This window comes from Natrix helvetica (assembly GCF_964273705.1).
Source record: "Natrix helvetica genome assembly, chromosome: 4".
NCBI classification, from domain to species: domain Eukaryota; kingdom Metazoa; phylum Chordata; class Lepidosauria; order Squamata; family Natricidae; genus Natrix; species Natrix helvetica.
Window position 1 is genome coordinate 140,583,613 of NC_138550.1, and position 21,039 is coordinate 140,604,651.

The 21,039-nt window shown below is 41.5% G+C and overlaps 1 protein-coding gene across 1 annotated transcript in view; it reads right to left on the reverse strand.

The window, feature by feature from the left end:
• The window catches only part of MMP16 (matrix metallopeptidase 16), a 184,606-nt gene that overhangs the window by 106,595 nt on the left and 56,972 nt on the right, over positions 1 to 21,039 (reverse strand). The window contains exon 2 of the mRNA XM_081952437.1: positions 13,169 to 13,317. Coding sequence (XP_081808563.1) covers positions 13,169 to 13,317 — 149 coding nt within the window. The remainder of the gene's footprint in view (positions 1 to 13,168; positions 13,318 to 21,039) is intronic.

Below are 21,039 nucleotides of genomic sequence, written 5' to 3' on the forward strand. Positions count from 1 at the left end.
GGGAGGAGAGGGGATACAATATGAGTAATTTACTTTAAGACGGGGGGAGGGGAGGGGGCAAAGTATTTGGTATAATATTTGAATGTGAATTTTTGCGGGGGGGTTGGGGGGGTATAGCATTTGTATGAGATTTACATTGTATGGCGGGGGGGGGTGAAAAGGGGGAAAATCTGTTTGTACAAAACTCTTTTAATAAAAAAAAAACTGAATAAGCCACAGTCTGTCTTTGTATAACATGTGAATTCATATTAATGTGAAATGTCTTTACCAGTAGAAGTATTATTACTTCATATCAGTGTTTACTCCTGATGACTGCTTGGATAAGTCCTTGCAGTTTTCTTGGCAAGACTTTTTTAGAAGTGGTTTACCATTGGTTTCTTCCTGGGGCTGAGACAAGGCGACTGGCCCAAGGTGGCCCAATTGGCTTTATGCCTGGAAGTCACAATTTTCCAGTCTCTGTCCTGATGCCTTAAACATCAAACTGGCTCTCAAATTTTATTATACACACCATATACTTTAGACAATTAACACTGAGCAGATCAACTGCTGTTCTATAACAAATAAAGTTGATGACCATTTCCAAAGTCTTGCAGCATAAGGAATTTATGTCTTCTAAAAGAAAGCCCTTGCATGCCATCCTATCATCCTCACCTAATTAGCTGTGAGACACTTTTACATTCCATATTCAGTGAGATGCTATCCATTCAAGAGTGACAAGGTTATATGACAGATATTGTCTGCATGTTAAGGTCATCTGGCTAATTAGAAATATTCTGAATGCTATAGAGAAGGTAGTCGCTACATCAATAAGAAAACAGGCAGCCTTCCTTATTTTTGACACTCACTTTGGATTCTGCTTCCTAAGAATTTGGACTCTGTTCTAATGGAGCAGCAGTGAATCAGGTTGAGGAAAACTGGTATAAACCTTATCAATACTTGGGAATATTCTCCATATTCTTTGGTCAATTTTAAAGGTCAAAGGCCCCCATTCCTAAAACCCTGCTATTTTTATTGTAAGTCTTGAGAATTATTGTTATCAAGAATCATTAGATGCACAATGCATGTAATATGTATTGTCAAAGTGAATATCCAAGGACTATATTTTTTTTCATTTTTTCTCTATTCATTTTGCTTTCACAGTCAGATCCTAAAATTATATTTTAATATCTGCCTTGACTCTACTAGTTTTATGCAAGTTGCTAAAAGAAGAGTTATTGTGGACATCTTGGAAGTGACTTCCCAGCCTGAATAAGCAACAGTAAGAGTGTTATACTAATGGAGTAATTGATTTCATTTTATTTATTTTTTATCATGGGAAGATTTATTGTATATATACTAAAGAATCACTTTTGTTTCTGATAGGATACAAATTTATTACAAAAATAAACAGTATTTCAGAAGAATAAAGCATAAGAATTTTCTGATTGTAAACTGCAAAATGGAGGCTTTCCATGGGATCAAGAATCCTACAAAATATCAAAAGTGGTTTTTATTTTTTGAAAAGGCAACTGGACTGATTTTTTTGAGGACAAAGACATTTCACTTCCTATTCTGGAAGTTTCATCAATTGTATTGGATATAAATGATGAAGTTTCCATGACAGGAAGCAAAATGTCTTCTTCCTCCTCAAAAAATCAGTCCAGTTGCCTTTTCAAAAAAAAAAACCCCACCCATTATTGATACAACTATAACCTGGATGACTGAGAATCTTCACAGACAATCCTAGAAAATAAAATAGGCTCTTCAGTATTGAATTCCACTTTCTAGACAAAGAAGGTAAAGGCATTTGTTTATTCTCTTTTTCTAACTGATGAACATCTCTTTCTGTTATGTCTGTGTAAAAAAACAGATTACAATTGAATACTTCAACTCTTTCCAAAACATTTTTTACACAGGCTGCTAATACTGTTCCATCCAATGTAGGGATGGTTTTTCTTGCAAGAATATTGTGATTTACATATTTCTCTTCCCCCCCCCCTTAAAAAAAACTCTGTAAAAAGCCATTAAGCATGGAAAACTATTATTCTGAAGGACTAGGAACAACTAAAACAACTGAAGCCATAACAATTAGGATTAGATTAGCAGTGTCATGCTACCCAAATAGGATTTTGTTTATGCATAGATTTCCCTGGTTTTCCAATCCATTCTGCTTTCTAGTTTCTAATTTTATTGGTAATTGTGGCAAAGTGCACAATAACATTATTGATTCCTTTTATACAAAATAAGAACCATATATTACATTTCATTTTAGAAGAAGGTCCTTCAAATTGATTATACATATTTGACTCTGCTGATCCGTGCCACATTTCTGTATATTCACATCACAAGTCTGAAAGGCAATACAAATGCTTAGATTTTGAGCATATTAAGAAAGTAAGCTCCTTAGAGGATATCCCCACATTATTTTCAAAAATCACATATTTCCCCAAATGCTTTTCAGATGATATAGTTCAGGGAAAAGTGTATTAACATTAAAGTAATATTTCCGATAATTACCAGCTTAGAACTTCAAGCCTTTTGGTTAAAGCAGACATTTCTAGAATTATATCAATACTCTTCTTCAATGTCTTTCAAGCATAGCTCAAGGTTAAAGCAGACCAGCTTCCATAATATCAGTGTAATATTGCCTGACTCATTTGGCTCCATCACCATCTAGGTTTTATATAGTGCAGTCACTCCAGCTTTCAATATGTCTTCAGCATAAATTTTGTTATAGTAGTCCAGTTACTCATTTGTCAGAACACAAATGAGTAACTGGAATAGGTATTTTGATAAGGTAGTAGTTGGCATTGATGCCCCTACTTCAAGCATCATACTTTCATGCATAGCTCAAAGTTAAGATAGACTAGCAAATCATAATCTTTTCACAGACAAAGCACACATTTCAAGACAAGCTGAAATGAAAATGGAAATTTAGGATCAGGTAATATAATCGTATTATTAACATCAATAGTGTGTTAAAGTATATTGTGAATTTAAACTATTAAGGATTGGAAATTGTGGGGATTTTGAGATACACTCCGGGATTGATTAAATATTGTTAATACTTGGTGTTATTAATAATCCTACAAATTTGGAACATTGAAGTTATGGTGAAATTATGAGCAATTTGTAAAATATTAAATAACAGTATTTAGTAGAGAATAACAAATACAAGGTGAACAGAAATGTTATTTATGTTTAAATGAATTAGTGGGGAAATGATAAAGGATTATATAAAAGAGACTAGTATTGATGAAGTTGGAAGATTAGAATCACATATATCAATTTGTATTATTATTGTTAACATCGTGCAAAATAGACTTGACCCAGTCAATACACTGTCCACAAAATATGCATGGTGAGAAAAGAAAACGGCAAATAAAACATTTTTAAAAAAGACAAGTTTAAAATGTTTATAGATCTACTAGCTTTTTTGTCCACGATACTTTCAGAATTAAATTACATTGCATTTATCTCTAGCCATTCACAAACTGTGTCTAGACACCTACTTATATCAGGTACATAGGTTCAAGTCCAATATTAGACATATAAACTCACTGGGCACTATGACATCCTGCTCAGATTAGCAGTTGGTCTTACCTGAACTGCCATTTTTGGGGCTCGGACAGGAGGCTCCAGTGGATGGTATTGACACGCCCATTTGGCCACGAGACTGGGATGAAGCTGAAGACATGTGTCTGTGCTCCACCCTTTCTTCTCCAGTTCATCGAAGTGAGCTCCCCCAGACCTGAAAACAAGGCACAAAGGAGAACTCACACCACCCCAGCTATCCTACTACCTAGGGCAGGAACTGGAGCCTCCTGTCCGAGCCCCGAAAATAGCAGTTCAGGTAAGACCAACTGCCATTTTCCGGAGTGAGGGACAGGAGGCTCCAGTGGATGGGACCTACCAAAGCTAAGTCCCATGGGCGGGGAACTCATGCTCTGCAATAACCTGCTGTAGCACCCTGCGCCCAAACGCCGCATCAGCCGATGTGAACGTGTCCAACCTGTAATGTTGGATAAACGGCGATGGGGATGCCCATGTAGCTGCTCTACAAATGTCGGCTATTGGGGCCTGGGAGGCCCAAGCCGCCAAGGTAGCAGCGCTCCTAGTCGAGTGTGCTGTGACGCCAGCCGGCAACGGCAACCTCTAGGATTTGTATGCTACGTAGATGGCTAAATGAATCCACTGGATAATGGTGGAAGGCATTACCCTCTTACCCAGAGACGAAGGTTGGAAGGATAGGAAGAGTGCCTCTGACCTCCGGAAGGAGGCTGTCTGCTTCAAGTAAACATTCCCTAGCCGGATTAGGGCAGAAATCGGGGAGAACAAGTTCCTGGGAATGGTGGAATATGGAATTCACCTTAGGAAGGAAGGCTGGATCTAACTTCAACACAACCCTGTTGTTGTGGAACATGCACAAGTCGTCCCTGGAGGAAAGTGCTTCTAGCTCTTTCTAGTCAACATGAAAGCGACTAGGAATACCACCTTAAGGGTTAGGTGCTTCAAGCTAACTGTTCTCAACGGCTCAAAGGGCTCCTCCATGAGAGCCCATAGCACGGTGGTAAGATTCCACATGGGGAATCTATGCACCACTGGGGGGTGCAGGTTGGTGACCCCCCGAAGGAACCTCTTCACAACAGGTAGTTGGGTGAGAGGGACCGGGCCCTCGCCCGGAAGATCATGGCAAGGGCAGCTAGTTCCCTGCGCACAGTATCCCGGGCGAGACCCTTGTCTAGGCCATCCTGGATGAATTCCAGGACTTGCGGGACTGAGGCCCTGGTAAGCTCAACCCGTTTTGCCTGACACCAAAAAACGAAGGCAACCATGTAGAGTCATAGATCCTCGAGGTGGAATTTCTGCGAGAGGCTCTATGGTTCTAATCACCAGCAGAGAAAATTGAGCTCCTTTTAGGTGCTCCCACTCAATCTCCACACAGCTAGTTGCAGCCAGTGTGGTTCCAGGTGCATTAGCTTCCCTTGGTGCAGCTCTTTTCCCCCCTCTGGAATCCACCATGGAGGCTGGACTGACAGGATCTTGAGGTCCACGAACCAGGGTCTCCTCGGCCAGTGAGGAGCCACCAGGATCAGCTCTGCCTGCTCCCTGACTAGCTTCTGAACTATCCCGAGAAGGAGGGGGAGGGGAGGAAAGGCGTACAGTAGCCCCCTTGGCCACCTTGTGCGAAGGGCGTTGACCCCTTCCATTCCCCGAGCTGGGAACCGAGAGAAGAACCGCGGAAGCTGGGTCTTGGCCGGAGTGACAAAGAGGTCCACTACTGGCCATCTGAACCTCCGGCAGATGTTCTGGAAAAGCTCCTGGGACAGGCTCCACTCTGGGTTGTCCACCGACTCTCGACTGAGCCAGTCGGCCTGATGGTTGTCGATCCCCGTGATGTGATCCGCCTGGATCGACCGCAGTTGTCTCTCTGCCCAGCTGCCCAGCAACATTGCTTCAGTGTGCAGTGCCCTGGAACATGTGCCGCCTTGCCAATTGATGTTGACCTTGGCCGCCACGTTGTCGGTGAGGACCAGGACGTGATGACCCTTGACAGCAGTCCGGAAATGTCGAAGCGCCAGATGGATCGCCCGAAGCTCCAGCCAGTTATGTTGTGTCGGAACTCCTGCCAGGACCACTGCCCCTGTGCCAACTGGGACCCCAAGGTCACCCCCCAGCCGCACAGACTGGCATCCATGGTGAGAACAAGGCGCTCTTGGTCCCTGAACTCGCACCACTTGAGCAAGGCTGGGGACAGCCACCATTTGAGGGAAACCAGTACCTGAGGGGTGGCCTCGACCTTGGCCAGCGAGCTGCTGGTGTTGGCCCTCTGGAACAGTAGGAGTCGCCACTGCAGAGTCCTGGCATCCAACCGTGTCCACGGTACTACCTTGATGCAGGATATGAGTTTCCCCAACCAGCTGGATAGAAGGGCTATGGTCCCTACGGACCTGCTTAACCATCTTAACCAAACTGCCCCTGCAGTCCGGGGAGAGAAAAACTTTCCCTGCATGGGAGTCTATAACCGCCCCTAATGGAGTATTCTAGTTGACGGGGTGAGGGAACTCTTTTCAAAGTTGACAGAGAACCCAACCCCTGAAGGGTGCCCACAACCTGCCAGAGGTCTGCTGTCATCTGACCCAGGGATGCCCCTAGACAAGGACATCATCCAGGTAGCAATGCAGCCTAATGGGGAAACCCCTTAGGTAGGCTGCCTCCACTGCCAGTACTTTGGTGAATGACCTAGGTGCAGAGGATAACCCAAAGGGTAGGGCCTTGTATTGGTAGTGGCAACACAGATAGGAGAACCGTAGGAACCGCCTGTGTAGTGGGAGGATGGGAATATGGAGATAAGCCTCTGTGAGGTCTATAGATGTAATGTAATCTCCCTCCCATATGCCTGCTAGAATAGATTTAAGCGAGACCATCTTGAACTTGCGGTACACAAGATGTTGGTTCAAGAGCTTCAAGTCGAGAATAGCTCTCCACCCCCCACCCCACCCCCGAGGCTTTTGGCACAAGGAACAGGTTTGAATAGAACCCATGGCCCTCCTGGTCCGAGGGGACCGGTTCTATCACGGCAATGTCAAGCAGATGCTTAATGGCCTGACGCATCCATCTGCGCTATATCTAGGTGTGTGCAAAAGAGGTTAGGGGGAATGAAGAGGAACTCTAGCTGAAGCCCGTGTGAAACCATGCTGATTACCCAGGCGTCAGAGGAAATCCTCTCCCAGGCCTCGGAGAAGAGAGCCAGGCAACCGCCAATGGGTGGGGTAAGGTTCAACCTATTTGTCCCGGCGGTAGGGGCACCCACTTCCCCCTCGAAAGGGCCGCTTACTCTGAGACAGGAAGCAGCATCTGTCCCTACTGAAGTTACGGTCAGATGTCCTCTCTGACCTGGGAAAAGAGTACTTGCTCTGCTGAGTCTCCTGTTCTGGGAAACGGTATGAGGGCTTGCGGGAAAACGGGGTTGACCTTTGCTCCGCCTTCTTCGCTGAGGTCGATAAGACTTTTTTCTTGTTTTTGTCCTCCACCAGGAGAGGTTCCAGGACTGCCCCAAAGAGGGAGCCCCCCGTGTAGTCAGCTGACACCAGCTACCATTTGGACTTGCTGTCCACCTGCCACCCCAAGCCAGAGGAGGTGACGGGAGGTCACAGATGACACCATAGCCCTGGAGGCAAACTTCATTGCGTTTAGTGTGGCATCAGCTGAAAACTGCGCCACTGCCACTAACTTGTTCAAATCCTGATGCAGTCGCACATCCTCTGGGGAAATGCCTTCCTGGATCTTCTCCATCCACAGGATAGCCGTGCGGTTGAAGAATGAGGCCAATGCTGCTGCCTTGATGGCCCAGGCCGCTGACTGGAGTGTCTTCCTCAGGGTCATCTTCGCCTTCCTGTCATCTGCCTTAAGGTTGTCTGCTACGTCCTTGGCCACCAGAGATGCAGGAGGTGCCAGGGCCACCACAGGTGGGTCCACGGCAGGTAGCTGTAATGCTTGGGAGAAATCTGGCTCAATATTATAAAAATGTCTTTCTACTGCCAGGATTTGGGAAGGCAGTGGGCTTTTCTCATTGTTTCTTCATGACTTCCAGGAAGAGGTGAGGGGCAGGAATCTCCTCCTTCACCACCTTGGGTTCAGAAAAAACTGGGCCCCGAGGCTTTTTTGCTGCAGGCCATCTGAAGCACCCTCTTTAGCACCCTCCCTAGCTCCATCTATCCTCCCCTCCTCTTCTACCTGTGCAGTAGCACATGCTTTGCGTAGAAGAGACTGGAATTAATTTGGGGGGAATAGTCCAGTAAATGCCGGAGGCTCCGGCTTGTCATTCTCCTCATCCTCATACAGGTTAGGATCTCTCTGGGATCTGTCCCCTGCTACTGAGCCTTCACTAATCAGGGAAGGAGAGGCAGGGTGGCTCACGGGATTGGATAGAGGCCGAGCCTGGGATGAGCTGGCCCTAGGATTCCCACCTTGATCTGGTGCTAAGGACCGAGCAGTCTGCTGCTGCAATCCATACGCGATTCCGAAGGCAATTGCTTTTTCAATGAGATTTTGCACCCCCCTTGGCAGATTATCTACATCCAGAGAATCCCAGCCGGAATTCTCTGGCTCCTGAGATACACCAGCTTGGGGAGCTAGTGTGGACCTGGGTAGGACCTGATCCTCCCTAGGATACACGTGGGCGCAGGAATCTTCCAGGTCCATGTCCTGGTCTTCCAGGGAAAGGAGAGGAGAAGGAAACTTTTCCCCAAAAAATCTCCTTGGGGAATCTGGGGAACCTGGAGGGTGTCCAGGCTGGAACTCACCCTCCAATGGAGATCTGGAGCGGGGGGGAGCACTGAGCCAACCCTACAAAGCCCTCAGTTTTTCAGCCCTGGAAAACTGCCTCCTCAGTTCTTCCCTCTGGGTAGCACGAGAGGGGCGGGGATTGGTAGCCTTTAGGGCCCTGGCAGAAGCAGTGGATCGCTGCCTGGTTGAAGGTCCCTCCCCAGGGGAGCATGGGGGTGAAGGAGACCTCCCCGCCTCCTCCACCATTTTGGCCACATGGGGGAATAAGAAAAATAAGGAAAAAACTACTCATTCTCCTTGCACAGGCTCCTTGCTCTCCCTCTCTTCCACTGCAACAGTTAAAGGGGAAATCAATTTCATTGAATGCTGCTTTCTCCCCTTCTGGCCAGCCCCAGCCTCAACACCGAGAGTGGTGTATGGGGGCTGCCGCCGAGGCTTGCCTCGGCCCAGGTAGCTTTGCGTGTTCTCCTCCGCTCCGTGGCGCGTTCACAGTTGAAAAAACTTCTTTGTGCTCTTCTCAGCTCCGTACGACTCGAATCCAGCCGCCGAAGCTGTTAAAAGGTTGATGAGGCGATGGGGGGGTCTCTGGGCTGGGAATCCCTAGCCTCTAGCCTCCCGATCGCAAAAAAACCCATGGATCGGCGCCACATGTTTGGCTAATCCAGAAATGGCCGTCCTGACCTCAGCACTCTCTCCGATCCCTAGGATACAAAGTAACACTTCCTGGTGGTTAGGAAGGAAAACCACGTAGAGCTACTTACAGGTTAGAGCAGAAAGCTGGGTTCAGACGCTGCAGAGGCAAGGAGGTTCCAGTAGAGATAGAAATTGCGTTATTTGGCCAGACTGAGATGAACTGGAGAGGAAAGGGTGGAGCACAGAGGTGTGTCTTCAGCTTCATCCGAGTCTCGTGGCCAAATGGGCATGTCAATACCATCCACTGGAGCCTCCTGTCTCTTGCTCCGGAAAATTACAGATTTCCTTTTGTAGGGATAAAATAAAGAGAGATGTCCATATAACCTATTTTGAGCTCATAAGGGAAGGCAGGATATGAATATGTCTGAGGAACATATCCATAAATATCCCATGTATGCAAGGTATTTGTATTTTATTTTTCCAGATAGGAGAGCGTCTCCATTCATTTTAGCAGATAGGACAGTTTTTATGTACACTTCACTTTATGTCTACCGAAACATCTCCACTGAAGTGAATGTGAAAATCCCATTTGTGCCATTTAAATTCTGGAGTAGATACTTTATATTTCACACAAGTAGTCCACTAGAACCATTTGTGTTTACATCCCAATAGTAATACCTGATTGACAATCTTTAATTTTGATTTATTTATTGACACTATCATGTTTTAAACACTCAAGTATATACTGGAATAGCAGGTCAATTTCTATGTAGAAAGATGTACGTTGATATCACTTTATTTAAGAGCTTCACATTCTATTACAATCACAAACTAATGTGTGGAGCAGAATATTATAATCTGGAAGATTTAATCCTTTCCCCTATTTTCTGGACTCTATGTAAGGGCTTCTTGTTCTGTTTTGTTTGAAGCATTCAAGCCGTTTGATTGTTTTGACATTCAAGTTCAACATACATTTCATGAGGATTTATACTAGAAAAATTAGGGGAAAAAATGGGGAAATCCCTAGATTGGTAGCATCAGGTTCCTCTACTTTGGTGCCCTCCAGTCAACACCATCTTAATTGATGGGAATCTAGAAACTGAAGTTATTTTACTTTATTTTAAAAATATTCTTCCATGTTTCCAACTTCAGGTTTTTTTTGGGGGGGGGGGGAATCAAATCAATCTATTTGATCATACATTATTGCACTATAAAAAGCAGATCCATGAAACAGATTTCATGGAAAGAAATTAGATTGGAGTCCTTGAACTTAGATAATCATCTGCCCTTAGAATGAGAAACCCTTCAAATATATCTAGTGCAGAGGTGTCAAACTCACATCATCAAGGCATCACATGACATATTGGGACTTTTTTCCCCTTTACTAAACTGGGCGTGGGCATAGACAGCATGTGACGCATCCGATCCATGGGCCGGGACTTTGACAGCCCTGGTCTAGTGTCTACTAAGGTATTTCATGATTTCATAGTTAAAATAGTTAAGCTAATGCAAATAAGTGTTTGACAAAAGAAGGCAATTCTGAGTGTCACAAGTTTTTAAATGCTAAATTAGTGGCATTTGGGAAGAAGCTATCTTTTTCACTTTAGCTACCGGAAGCTGACAACAAAGGAAGTTATAAATGTGCTGAGAAAGATAGCACTGATCTTTGAGTCAAAGTATTATAATCAAACTGGGCAGAAAAATAGAGAAATGTCATTCTGATGTAAATAAAATGTGGTCTATATCTCTGTTAAGTGAGTGTCAAAATAGATCTTAAGTACAAATATCATCTCTTGATTTGATTTTATCAATTAGTATTTACCATTTCAGCCTTATAAAAATGTTTTAAAAATTAATGCAGAAAGGGATTTCCAACAATCATTCATATAAAACAAAACAAATAGTAGGTGATATTATCTGATGATCTGGTGCTATATTTTGTCATTGTGATTTAATATCAATGAAAAATGAATTAAAATTAGATTGAAAAAACAGCATATTTAATTATCTTTTTCTCCTATAAGATGCAATATGCACAATTAATCACAGTTTTGATACTTGACATCAAGGTTGAACAAAGCTTACAAAAGTGATTTTTTTTTGCAAAGAATACTAGCAAAAGCAAAACACTCTCTTTAAAGTATTAAAGCAGCTGCATCCTCTGAAAAGTTAATACAGTTGCTTACAAGAGTGTGTCCAATTGCTTGAACAGTTGTTTATTAGATTTTGAAGCTGCTTTACTCCAAAAAGATTAAACTTATAATTATATATATAATATGAAAAGAAAAACATGAATAGTCAGAGATACATTAATAATATCTCAAAAAAATCACTAAGAGCTTCACAAACCACTTCATCCTGAACTTGGGAACAGAGACATAGATAACAATACCACTGGGACCACCAACAAATGAATTGTGCATGTCCTCACAACAGCCAGAGGCAACATTTAAGGCTGCCTTGTACACTTTCCAAAGAATATTCATTCAGATATTTCAAGGTTGCATCATTCATTCTAATGTGCTTCACAAGCATTCTTTCCAAATACTCTGCCCAATCCTATCATATACCTACCCTTATGTGTGTCTTAAAAATGATCCCAACAAATCCAATGAATCTGGCTTCCAAATGTTGCATTATTCCAGTGTCCATTCCAGTCCACTTATACTCCAATGAATTTGGTCTATTATTTATATTTATTTATGTGACATCATTACTCAACACACTTTTAAATGACAGGAAACAGCAACATGCCTAGAAACATGTAACAAATTTCTGACAATTGGGAAACTAAAAAGGTAGAGAAACAAATCAGAGAAATAAATAAAAAGATATTGTGAGATAGGATCAGAAATGGGAGGTGCTTGCTTTGTTATTATTATTAAATTTGTATGCCACCTGACTCCTAATGACTCCAAAACAAAGAAATTGTAATAAAATCAAGAAAAGGAAGAACAAAGATTTTTAAAAAGATAAAACAACAGACTGAAACGGAATGAAGCAAAAGTCTTGGTTAAAGAGCAGACTGCTTGGGACTGCTTGCAAAGAAATTTGGTTTGAAGGTCATGTTTCATTTTTGCATGGTGTGTGTGTGTTTTTGTGTGTGTATTTGATTGGCTCTCACAACCACTGACCTAATGTGGGAATCTTCGGTGTCAAGGGGGAAGCTGGAGAACCTGTTTTAGGCTTTCTTATTTTTCTTACAGGGAAGTGGAGCTGGGGAATTATTTACAGTCCTTGTGCACAGTATTAAGTAGATTTTGCACTGTTTCAATAGCTAGATGTCTATGGAGATTCTTAGTCATCCAGGTCATGGTTGTACCAAAGGTGCTTTTTCAAGAGGCAACTGAACTTTCTGATTTTTCTTTGAAGACATTTCACTTTTCATCCAAGAAGCTTCTTCAGCTCTGACTGGATGGTAGGGATGGAATAATAGCTTGAGGTTTTCCAATAACACCTGCTCACTTCCCAATATAAACTATAAGAGCAGTTTATTCATTTTTTTATTCATTCATTCAATTTCTAGTGCCCCAACTCAGTCAATGACTCTGGGTGGTTCAGTTGCCTTATACGTCATTCCCAATTCTACTGCTGCTTCCGAATATATTTAAAACAGATGTAATCTACTGACCTTAGCAGCTGTGCATGGTGGGATATGTAGTTACTAGAACAGGAAAGATTATTTGTGAGATAAGTGGGGGTGGGAGGAGATGAGGAGAAAGCCAGGGACAACTGGATCACAGGTACTGATGGGTACCAGAAAAAAAGATAGTTTACTGAGTTTTAAATTAAGGTTTATCCTTTTTTTTTTTTTGACAACCGATTCATTTAAAGTCTATACACAGCTTGATAATTATACTCTTCGCACTCTTGATCATGATCTGGCTGGCCTCGAACGTGTCTTAACTTTGTCCTGAGCCACAAAAGGACATCTGATTATTATCTCCCTGTTCAGCTTCTTTTGTGAATTTTGCTTTAATACTCATATCAAGATAAAAATGTCATGACTGTTCAAATCCATTTTTCATACTCCTTCCCCCCTCTTTCTTGTAGAAATTGACTTTTATCAAGGCTTTAATTGCACCTTACATTGCTTCTCCTCCCCCTCCCGCCTGCCATGATGAAAAGAAAGGAATATTCTACATCACAGACTGTTCAGAACTGCCGAGACAGGATTTAGATAGCCAGCCACCGCAAATGCTTCTAATTTTCCACATATATTTCAGGAATTCCAAAAAGGAAGAGCATTGCAATAAAATGTACTTACTCGATTGTGTTCCTGTCCACTTTTCCTGTCATGTTAATGCCATAGAACTGCTGCATGGCAGCTATGGCAGATTTCATTGTCTCCGCAGTGCGCAACACGGACATTCTGGAGTCAGAGGATGGAAGATAGCCGTATTTTTGTAACCACACCTACAACAACAAGCAAAATGTGCATTAGGCAGTATTTAAGCTCCAGGATTTCCTAATCATTCATCTTCTACTTCAAACATTGAAAAGACCATTTCAAGTTTGTTTAAATCCTTTTACAATGAAGGAAAACTAAAAGTGTATTTAGGTGCTTTTTTTCCAATAATTTATCTGTGGTACATGTGCTTAAATACATGCCACACTTGGAATACTGCATTCAGTTTTGGTCACAACAATGTAGAAAAGATGTGGAGACTTTAGAAAGAGTGCAGAGAAGAGCAACAAAGATGATTAGGGGACTGGAGACTAAAACATATGAAGAACGGTTGCAGGAACTGGGTATGTTTAGCTTAAGAGAAAGAAGGACTAGGGGAGACATGATAGCATTGTTCCAATATCTCAGGGGTTGCCACAAAGAAGAGGGAGTCAAACTATTTTCCAAGGCACCTGAGGGTAGAACAAGAAGCAATGGGTGGAAACTAATCAAGGAGAGAAGCAACTTAGAACTGAGGAGAAACTTCCTGACAGTTAGAACAATTAATCAGTGGAACAGCTTGCCTCCAGAAGTTGTGAATGCCCCAACACTGGAAGTCTTTAAGAAGATGTTGGTTAGCCATTTGTCTGGAATGGTATAGGGTTTCCTGCCTAGGCAGGGGGTTGGACTAGAAGACCTCCAAGATCCTTTCCAACTCTGCTATTGTATTGTATTGTAAATAATATACAAGTTAACCCTAGACATACAACAGTTTGTTTAGTGACTGTTCAAAGTTACAATGGCACTGAAAACAGTAACTTATAACCATTTTTCACACTTATGACCCATAAGCATCCCAATGGTCACGTGATTTACATGACGTATGACTGTTCCGGTGTTATGTGATTCCTTTTGCAACCTTCTGAGAAGCCAAGCCAATGGGGAAACCAGATTTACTTAACAAGAGTGTTACTAATTTAACAACTGCAGTGATTCACTTAACAAATGTGGTAAGAAAAGTCGTAAAATGGGGGAAAACTCCCTTAGCAATATAAATTTTGGGCTCAATTGCGGTTGTAAATTGAGGACTACCTGTACTACATTCATGGCCATGTACATTTGTGCATTTTTTTAAACATAAGAAATATTATACAGAAATATTACTTAGCACTGTGGGCAGGGCATCACGTTCCTGTATTAATGCCTTTTTTTTAAAGAATGAAAAATAATTCTATTACAGGTACTTGATTTACGACCATAATTGAGTCCAAAGTTTTCTGTTACTATCAAAACATTTGTTAAGTGAATTTTACCACCTTTCTTGTTAAGTGAATCATTGCGTTTGTTAAGCTAGTAACACAATTAAGTGCATCTGGCTTCCTGATTGACTTTGCTTGTAAGAAATTCACAAAAAGTGATGACCTGAGCTGGGGTCACTGCAACCATCATAAATATGAATCAGTCGCCAAGGTCAAATCATTCATTTTCTGTGCCATTGTAATTTTGAATGGACACTAAAGGAACTGTTGCAAGTCAAGGACTACCTGCAGTGGTGGGGTTCTGACGGTTTGACAACCGGTTCAGCGATTGCGTGTTCTGACGCATGCTCTGCGCATGTGTGCATTTTTAGCAAAACTTCCATGTTACTTCTGGGGAGTAACACAGCTGAGGCGCGGCAATCAGCTCTGCCACGTGAATCAGCTGAGAAGATATAGGTAAGTAAAGGGCAGGGGCGGGTGGGCAGGCCGACCTGATCATTGGAGCAAACCGCTGATCATCGGAGCTACCGGTTCGCTGAATCCTGCCCCTGACTACCTGTATTACCATTCAGCATCTCAGGCAGCTAGTATTACCATTCACTATTAATAGGCCAGCTGAAGCCTTCTCTCCCCCATTTCTAACTGCTATAATTATCTTCTCCAAATGCAGCATCGTGCGAGTTCCCTGGTTCTGAGGCACCTTGTAGGTAAAGAATGGCTGCTGTTACAAAGACATTGTCTTTTAAAAACGCCCCTGACAGAAGTTCTCTGGAAAACTAAAAAAAGACAGCTACTGTTAGGAGCACAGAAAGCCACTGGTCCTGCCTCCAAGCCTCCAAACACAGGCTTAGAAGAAAAGCTTTAGTATGAAAGGGTGTGCTTGCTCAGTGATTCATTTGCTCATTTTAATCTTTGATCTTTGCTCAAGAATGTGCACAGAATTCGCAAATTACAGAATTGTTATACCAAGTAAGACACAAAACACAGTTAAGAACTATGTTAATTTATTTTCCCATTTAAAAAAAAATAAGTAAAAATAATTTTATCCAAATATTCGAAATGAATTGAGCCTGTTTTACTAGAGAAAGACACTAACCTAGTTATTATGCTACAAAATTGGCACCGTTCCCTTCATGGCATTTCAGGTGAACATTTGTACAGGTGAAAAAGAAGAAGCAATGAAAAGGCTTTGGTAGCAGGAATGCACATTGGACTAAGCTGCTATTGGATGTTCAGGAGAGGTGTTCATCATTCCTGATCTATAGATTAACAAAGTTGGAAGGGACCTTGTAAATCATCTAGTCCAACCCTCCGCCCAAGCAGGGGGCACCATTTCTGACAAATGGCAGTTCAATCTCTTCTTGAAAGCCACCAGTGATGAAGGTCCCACAACTTCTGAAGACAAGCTGTTCCATTTGTTGATTGTTTCCACTGTTTACCATTGTTTCTTTTGAACCTGAAACCCAGCTTCCAAACCTTGAATACCATCTTAAGTCCATGTGGATTGATTCAGGAGTCACAAATTTCTTCTGAATAGGCTATGCTACATGGAAATTAATGAGCCCCAGATGAACTTGTTTGGAGTTATCTGGTATTTTGGCATGCAGGTCTTCAGCAGGAAGCTAATGAAGCTGTTCCACAATTTTTTGAGATTCCTATCTGTAGTTTTAATTGGCAGGATCCCTGTAGTTCAGTCTAGATCATTCCTAGTAATTATTCTCTTGAATCTCCCAATATTGTTCCAGTTGTTTTCCATTTCAGATAGACTCTCAACTACTCCAAATGTTGCCTTACTGTGACAATTGTGTTTTATATCTACCTCTTCAGAGCAAGGAAAGCTCTGGCTATCTTTGCAGAGCAGCCAAATTTGAGCATCACATCAAATGCATGACATGTGTAAGTAAAGTTTATTCTCAAAGCAAACATGCCACAATGAGTCACATCAAACAAGCGGATGATTCTAAATTGTGTCCTGAAATATTCAATTATAAATTTCCATGGAAACACCTTCTAACTATTATGTTAAAATCTTTATGAATTCTGTCTCTGTGTCTCCTTTTCTTACTCTTTTCTTATCCATATTGTGAAGTAATGGTTCCCCAACTCAGAACAACCTAGGTCTGAGGTCATTCTTGGTTTAGACAAAATGAACTACAGTTAATTGAAGAGTTAACTGATGAGAATGGATGCATGTATAATCAGAAGGCCAATTTATATTTTAATTTAATATAATTTCCCAATAGCGGCAACTGCATTGGTTCAGTAATTTTGAATGCTATTCAAAAATTAGCATTCAAGATTTACTGCAAAGTTTTTTAAAAAAAGTCCCACTAATATGTCATTAGGCTACAGGTTGAATGGGAATCAATGGCTGGAACCTGACATTACTAATATAATAATTGTATATTATTCCCTAATCTGCTTTTTAGCCATTCAACAAATTTGACTGACTTTTCAAGAATCTTGCAAGGAATTCCTTTGGTTAGAATACAAGTCCCGAAAATTGTATCCTTACTAAAGTTTCTTGAACATAGAATAGCTATGCAGGACCACTTTATACAAATAAAATAAAATTTTACATATTTGAAAACTTTACATGGCTTTTACATACATCCATTCTTTTGTATTTTACATTCTATGCTATAATATTTTTTTTAAAAAAATTGTACTTATCCTGTTTTTATTATTTTGGATTGTGAGCCACCAGAATTATTTCTTAAAATAAGCCGGCTGTATAAATTTCTTAAACATAAATTAATAATCCATACAGCTAAGCAGTTGTATAAATATCATGTTGACAACTGCCTGGACAGTTGCTTTCTTGCAAGATTTTTTTTCAGAAGTAGTTTCCCATTGCTTTCCTAGGGCTGAGATACTGCTCCAAGGTTACCCAAATACTTCTTTTGTAAGGAAGGCCTAGAACTCTCAGTGTCATGGTTTCTAGACAGATACCTTAACCACTATACCAAACTGGCTCTCTCTCATGTCAGTATTGGGTAATGGAATGGAATGGAGCTGGTGTGTCCAGTCCATGGCTCATGGGCCCTATGTGGACAGTTAGTAATGTGCCCCCCCCACACACACACATTGCATTTTTGCTGATAAATAAATGAAGGGAGGCTAGTATATATCTATTTAGCTCTCAGCAGCTAGCCATACCCTTGCTGGGATTCAAACTTGGGCTGTTTTTTTACATATTAGGCAGTTGTTTTAACCTCTAAGCCACAAGCTCTCCTCCCTTATCAGCTGAGCCAGGGGAATGATTAAGTGTTTTGTTTTGTTTTGTCTGGAGTAGGGCTGAAAGGCAAAAGGGAAGCAGTATGCTCCCTCCCATATTTGGCTATACCAGGTGCTTTGACAAAAGAAAAAAGCACATATATAGAAGCAACTTACAGAAAGAAGAACTTTTGTAATCTGGCCACACGGAAAAGAAAAACTGGAAAACTTCCTCACACATTTCAACAGCCTATACCCCAAAATACAATTCACTATGGAAATAGAAGCAAAAAACCAACTTCCATTTCTGGACATCCTAATCTACAAAAAACCCAATGGCTCCCTCAGACACACCATCTACCGGAAAAAAAAAAACACCAACTGCTACTTAAACGCACACCAGATCCTATGAAAAAACCAGATGTCTGGAAATCAGCCCTAGTCAACAAACGAGCCCCACCCACCACCTAGGCCGTTACAACATGAAACAACAATAGACACAAAGCCAGTACCAATCAGCACCAATCTACTAATCATGATACGACCACACAACCAATCATTCAACTTACTGAAACAAAGCCAGCACTCCACACACACCCCACCAAGATTTATAGAAAGATGGCATACACAAATTTTTATGTTGCCTTTGTTTATTTATTTATCAGCACAAATGCAACATATGTGTATATATATATATATATATATATATGTGTGTGTGTGTGTGTGTGTGTGTGTGTGTGTGTATGTATATGTATATGTATATGTATATATATATATATATATATATATATATATATATATATATATATATATATATATATATATACACACATATATACACACACACACACACACACACACACACACACACACACACACACACACACACACACACACATATATATATATATATATATATATATATATATATATATATATATATATATATATATATAATGTTTTGTATTTGTGCTGATAAATAAATAAAGGGAGACTAGTATAGATCTATTTCAAGCTATTTAGCTCTCATCAGCTAGCCATACCCTTACTGGGATTTGAATATATATATGCTGGTTTTGTTGTATTCGGGTCTTTTCCCGTGTAGGATTGAGATTGTCTTGGCAACATTTCGGCAAGATCTCACTTGCCATCTGGCAATCTCAATCCTACACGGGAAAAGACCCGAATACAACAAAACCAGCATACCTACACCCGTGAAAATCTACGAAAACAAATGTGTGTGTGTGTGTGTGTGTGTGTGTGTGTGTTTTCGTAGATTTTCACGGGTGTAGGTATGCTGGTTTTGTTGTATTCGGGTCTTTTCCTGTGTAAGATTGAGATTGTCTTGGTGACGTTTCAGCGAGGTCTCACTCGTCATCTTCAGACTGGTGCTTTTGGCTTAAAGTGTGATCAGAGCTGCTGTCCTTCTGTAAATCTTGGTGGGCGGGGGCATGGAGTGCTGGCTTTGTTTCAGTAAGTGGAATGATTGGTTGTGTGGTTGTATCATGATTGGTAGATTGGTGCTGATTGGTGCTGGCTGTGTGTGCATTGTTATTTTGCATTGTAATGGCCTGGGTGGTGAGTGGGGTTCGTTTGTTGGCTAGGGCTGGTTTCCAGATATTTGGTAGGTGGGAGGTATCATCACGTTTATTCATGTTGTGGGGGTGTTTCTCTATTTCAATGGCTTCCATAATTATTCTCTTGTTGAAGTGTTCTGTTTTGGAGATTAACCTGGTTCCTTCAAAATTGATTTCATGTCCTGTAGCTTTAAGGTGCTGGAAAAGGGAGGAACTTTTTTCTTTTTTTCTTACTGCGTTCTTGTGTTCTGTGATGCATGCATTTATTCTCCTGTTTGTTTGTCCTATATATGTTGCAGGGCAGATTTTGCATGGTATTTCATAGACTCCTTGATTTTCTAGATGGATCTTGTCTCTGATCACACTTTAAGCCAAAAGCACCAGCCTGAAGAGTGGGACCTCGCTGAAATGTCGCCAAGACAATCTCAATCTTACACGGGAAAAGACCCGAATACAACAAAACAAACACACACACACACACACTTTTACTTTACTTTACTTTATTTAGGATTTATAGACCGCCCCCTCTCCCCAAGGGGACTCGGGGCGGTGTACAGACAAAAGCTAAAAACCGTATATACAATAACAATATTAAATACCCCTTTTTAAAAACAAATTAAATATAGAGTCTGTACAATGATCATAAAAATTAAAACAGATTAAAAGGACAACCCCTTAAAATTTAAAATGCCGGCCAGGAAGATTGAAAATTAAAACTACGATTGGGCCAGGCCAGCTGATTGGAACAGGTGGGTCTTGAGTTTCTTGCGGAAGGAGCGGAGATCGGTAGTAGTTCTGATGTTGGGGGGGAGATCATTCCAGAGGGTCAGGCCCATCACAGAGAAAGCCCAACTCCTGGGCGTCGTCCGCTGGCATTGCCTAGTGGACGGCACCCGGAGGAGTCCCTCCCTGTGAGAGCGAATTGGTCGCAGGGATGTATGGGGTAGGATGTGATCACGCAGATAGCTAGGTCCTGTGCCATGGAGTGCTTTAAAGGTGATAATCAACACCTTGAAACGCACCCGAAAAGCCACAGGTAGCCAGTGCAGCTCGCGCAGGAGAGGTGTTATATGGGAGTACCTAGTACATCCCATGATTACCCGCGCGGCCGCATTCTGGACCAGCTGCAGCCTTCGGGTGCATCTCAAGGGGAGCCCCATGTAGAGAGCATTGCAATAGTCCAGGCCAATATGGTGATTGATGAGAATTCTGGGAATGAAAGTCCACATGTTTGGAAATGGCTAAGGCTGGAAAACACTGCTTTAAGTTATCTAGCAGAAACTAAAAGTTTAATGCCTGTTTAAACATGCTTTAAACGAATGTTTCAATCTGTTGGACATTGCATCATCCATAAATTTATACAAATTTAGATCATTGTGTAAATGTAAATAGTCATCAAGAGGAATGGATACTTTAAGCATCCATAATTCTTTGAGCTCAGACTGGTATAGGGTATCCTTGGAAATGAATTTGGCTTTTTAATGCAACCAAAAAGAAGTATGGATGACAGTGTTGTTGCTGGCTACGCCAATAAACCATGTACAAACGTTGATTTGAAGTTTGGATGTAATACTTTTTAATTCTGTGCTTTGAAAACACCAAGTTTATAATTTAATATATGCAAACAGTATTTTATGCTTGAATGAGATTGTATGCATCTCCCATCTGCTAAAATCAAGATTTTTTGTCACCATGTGTA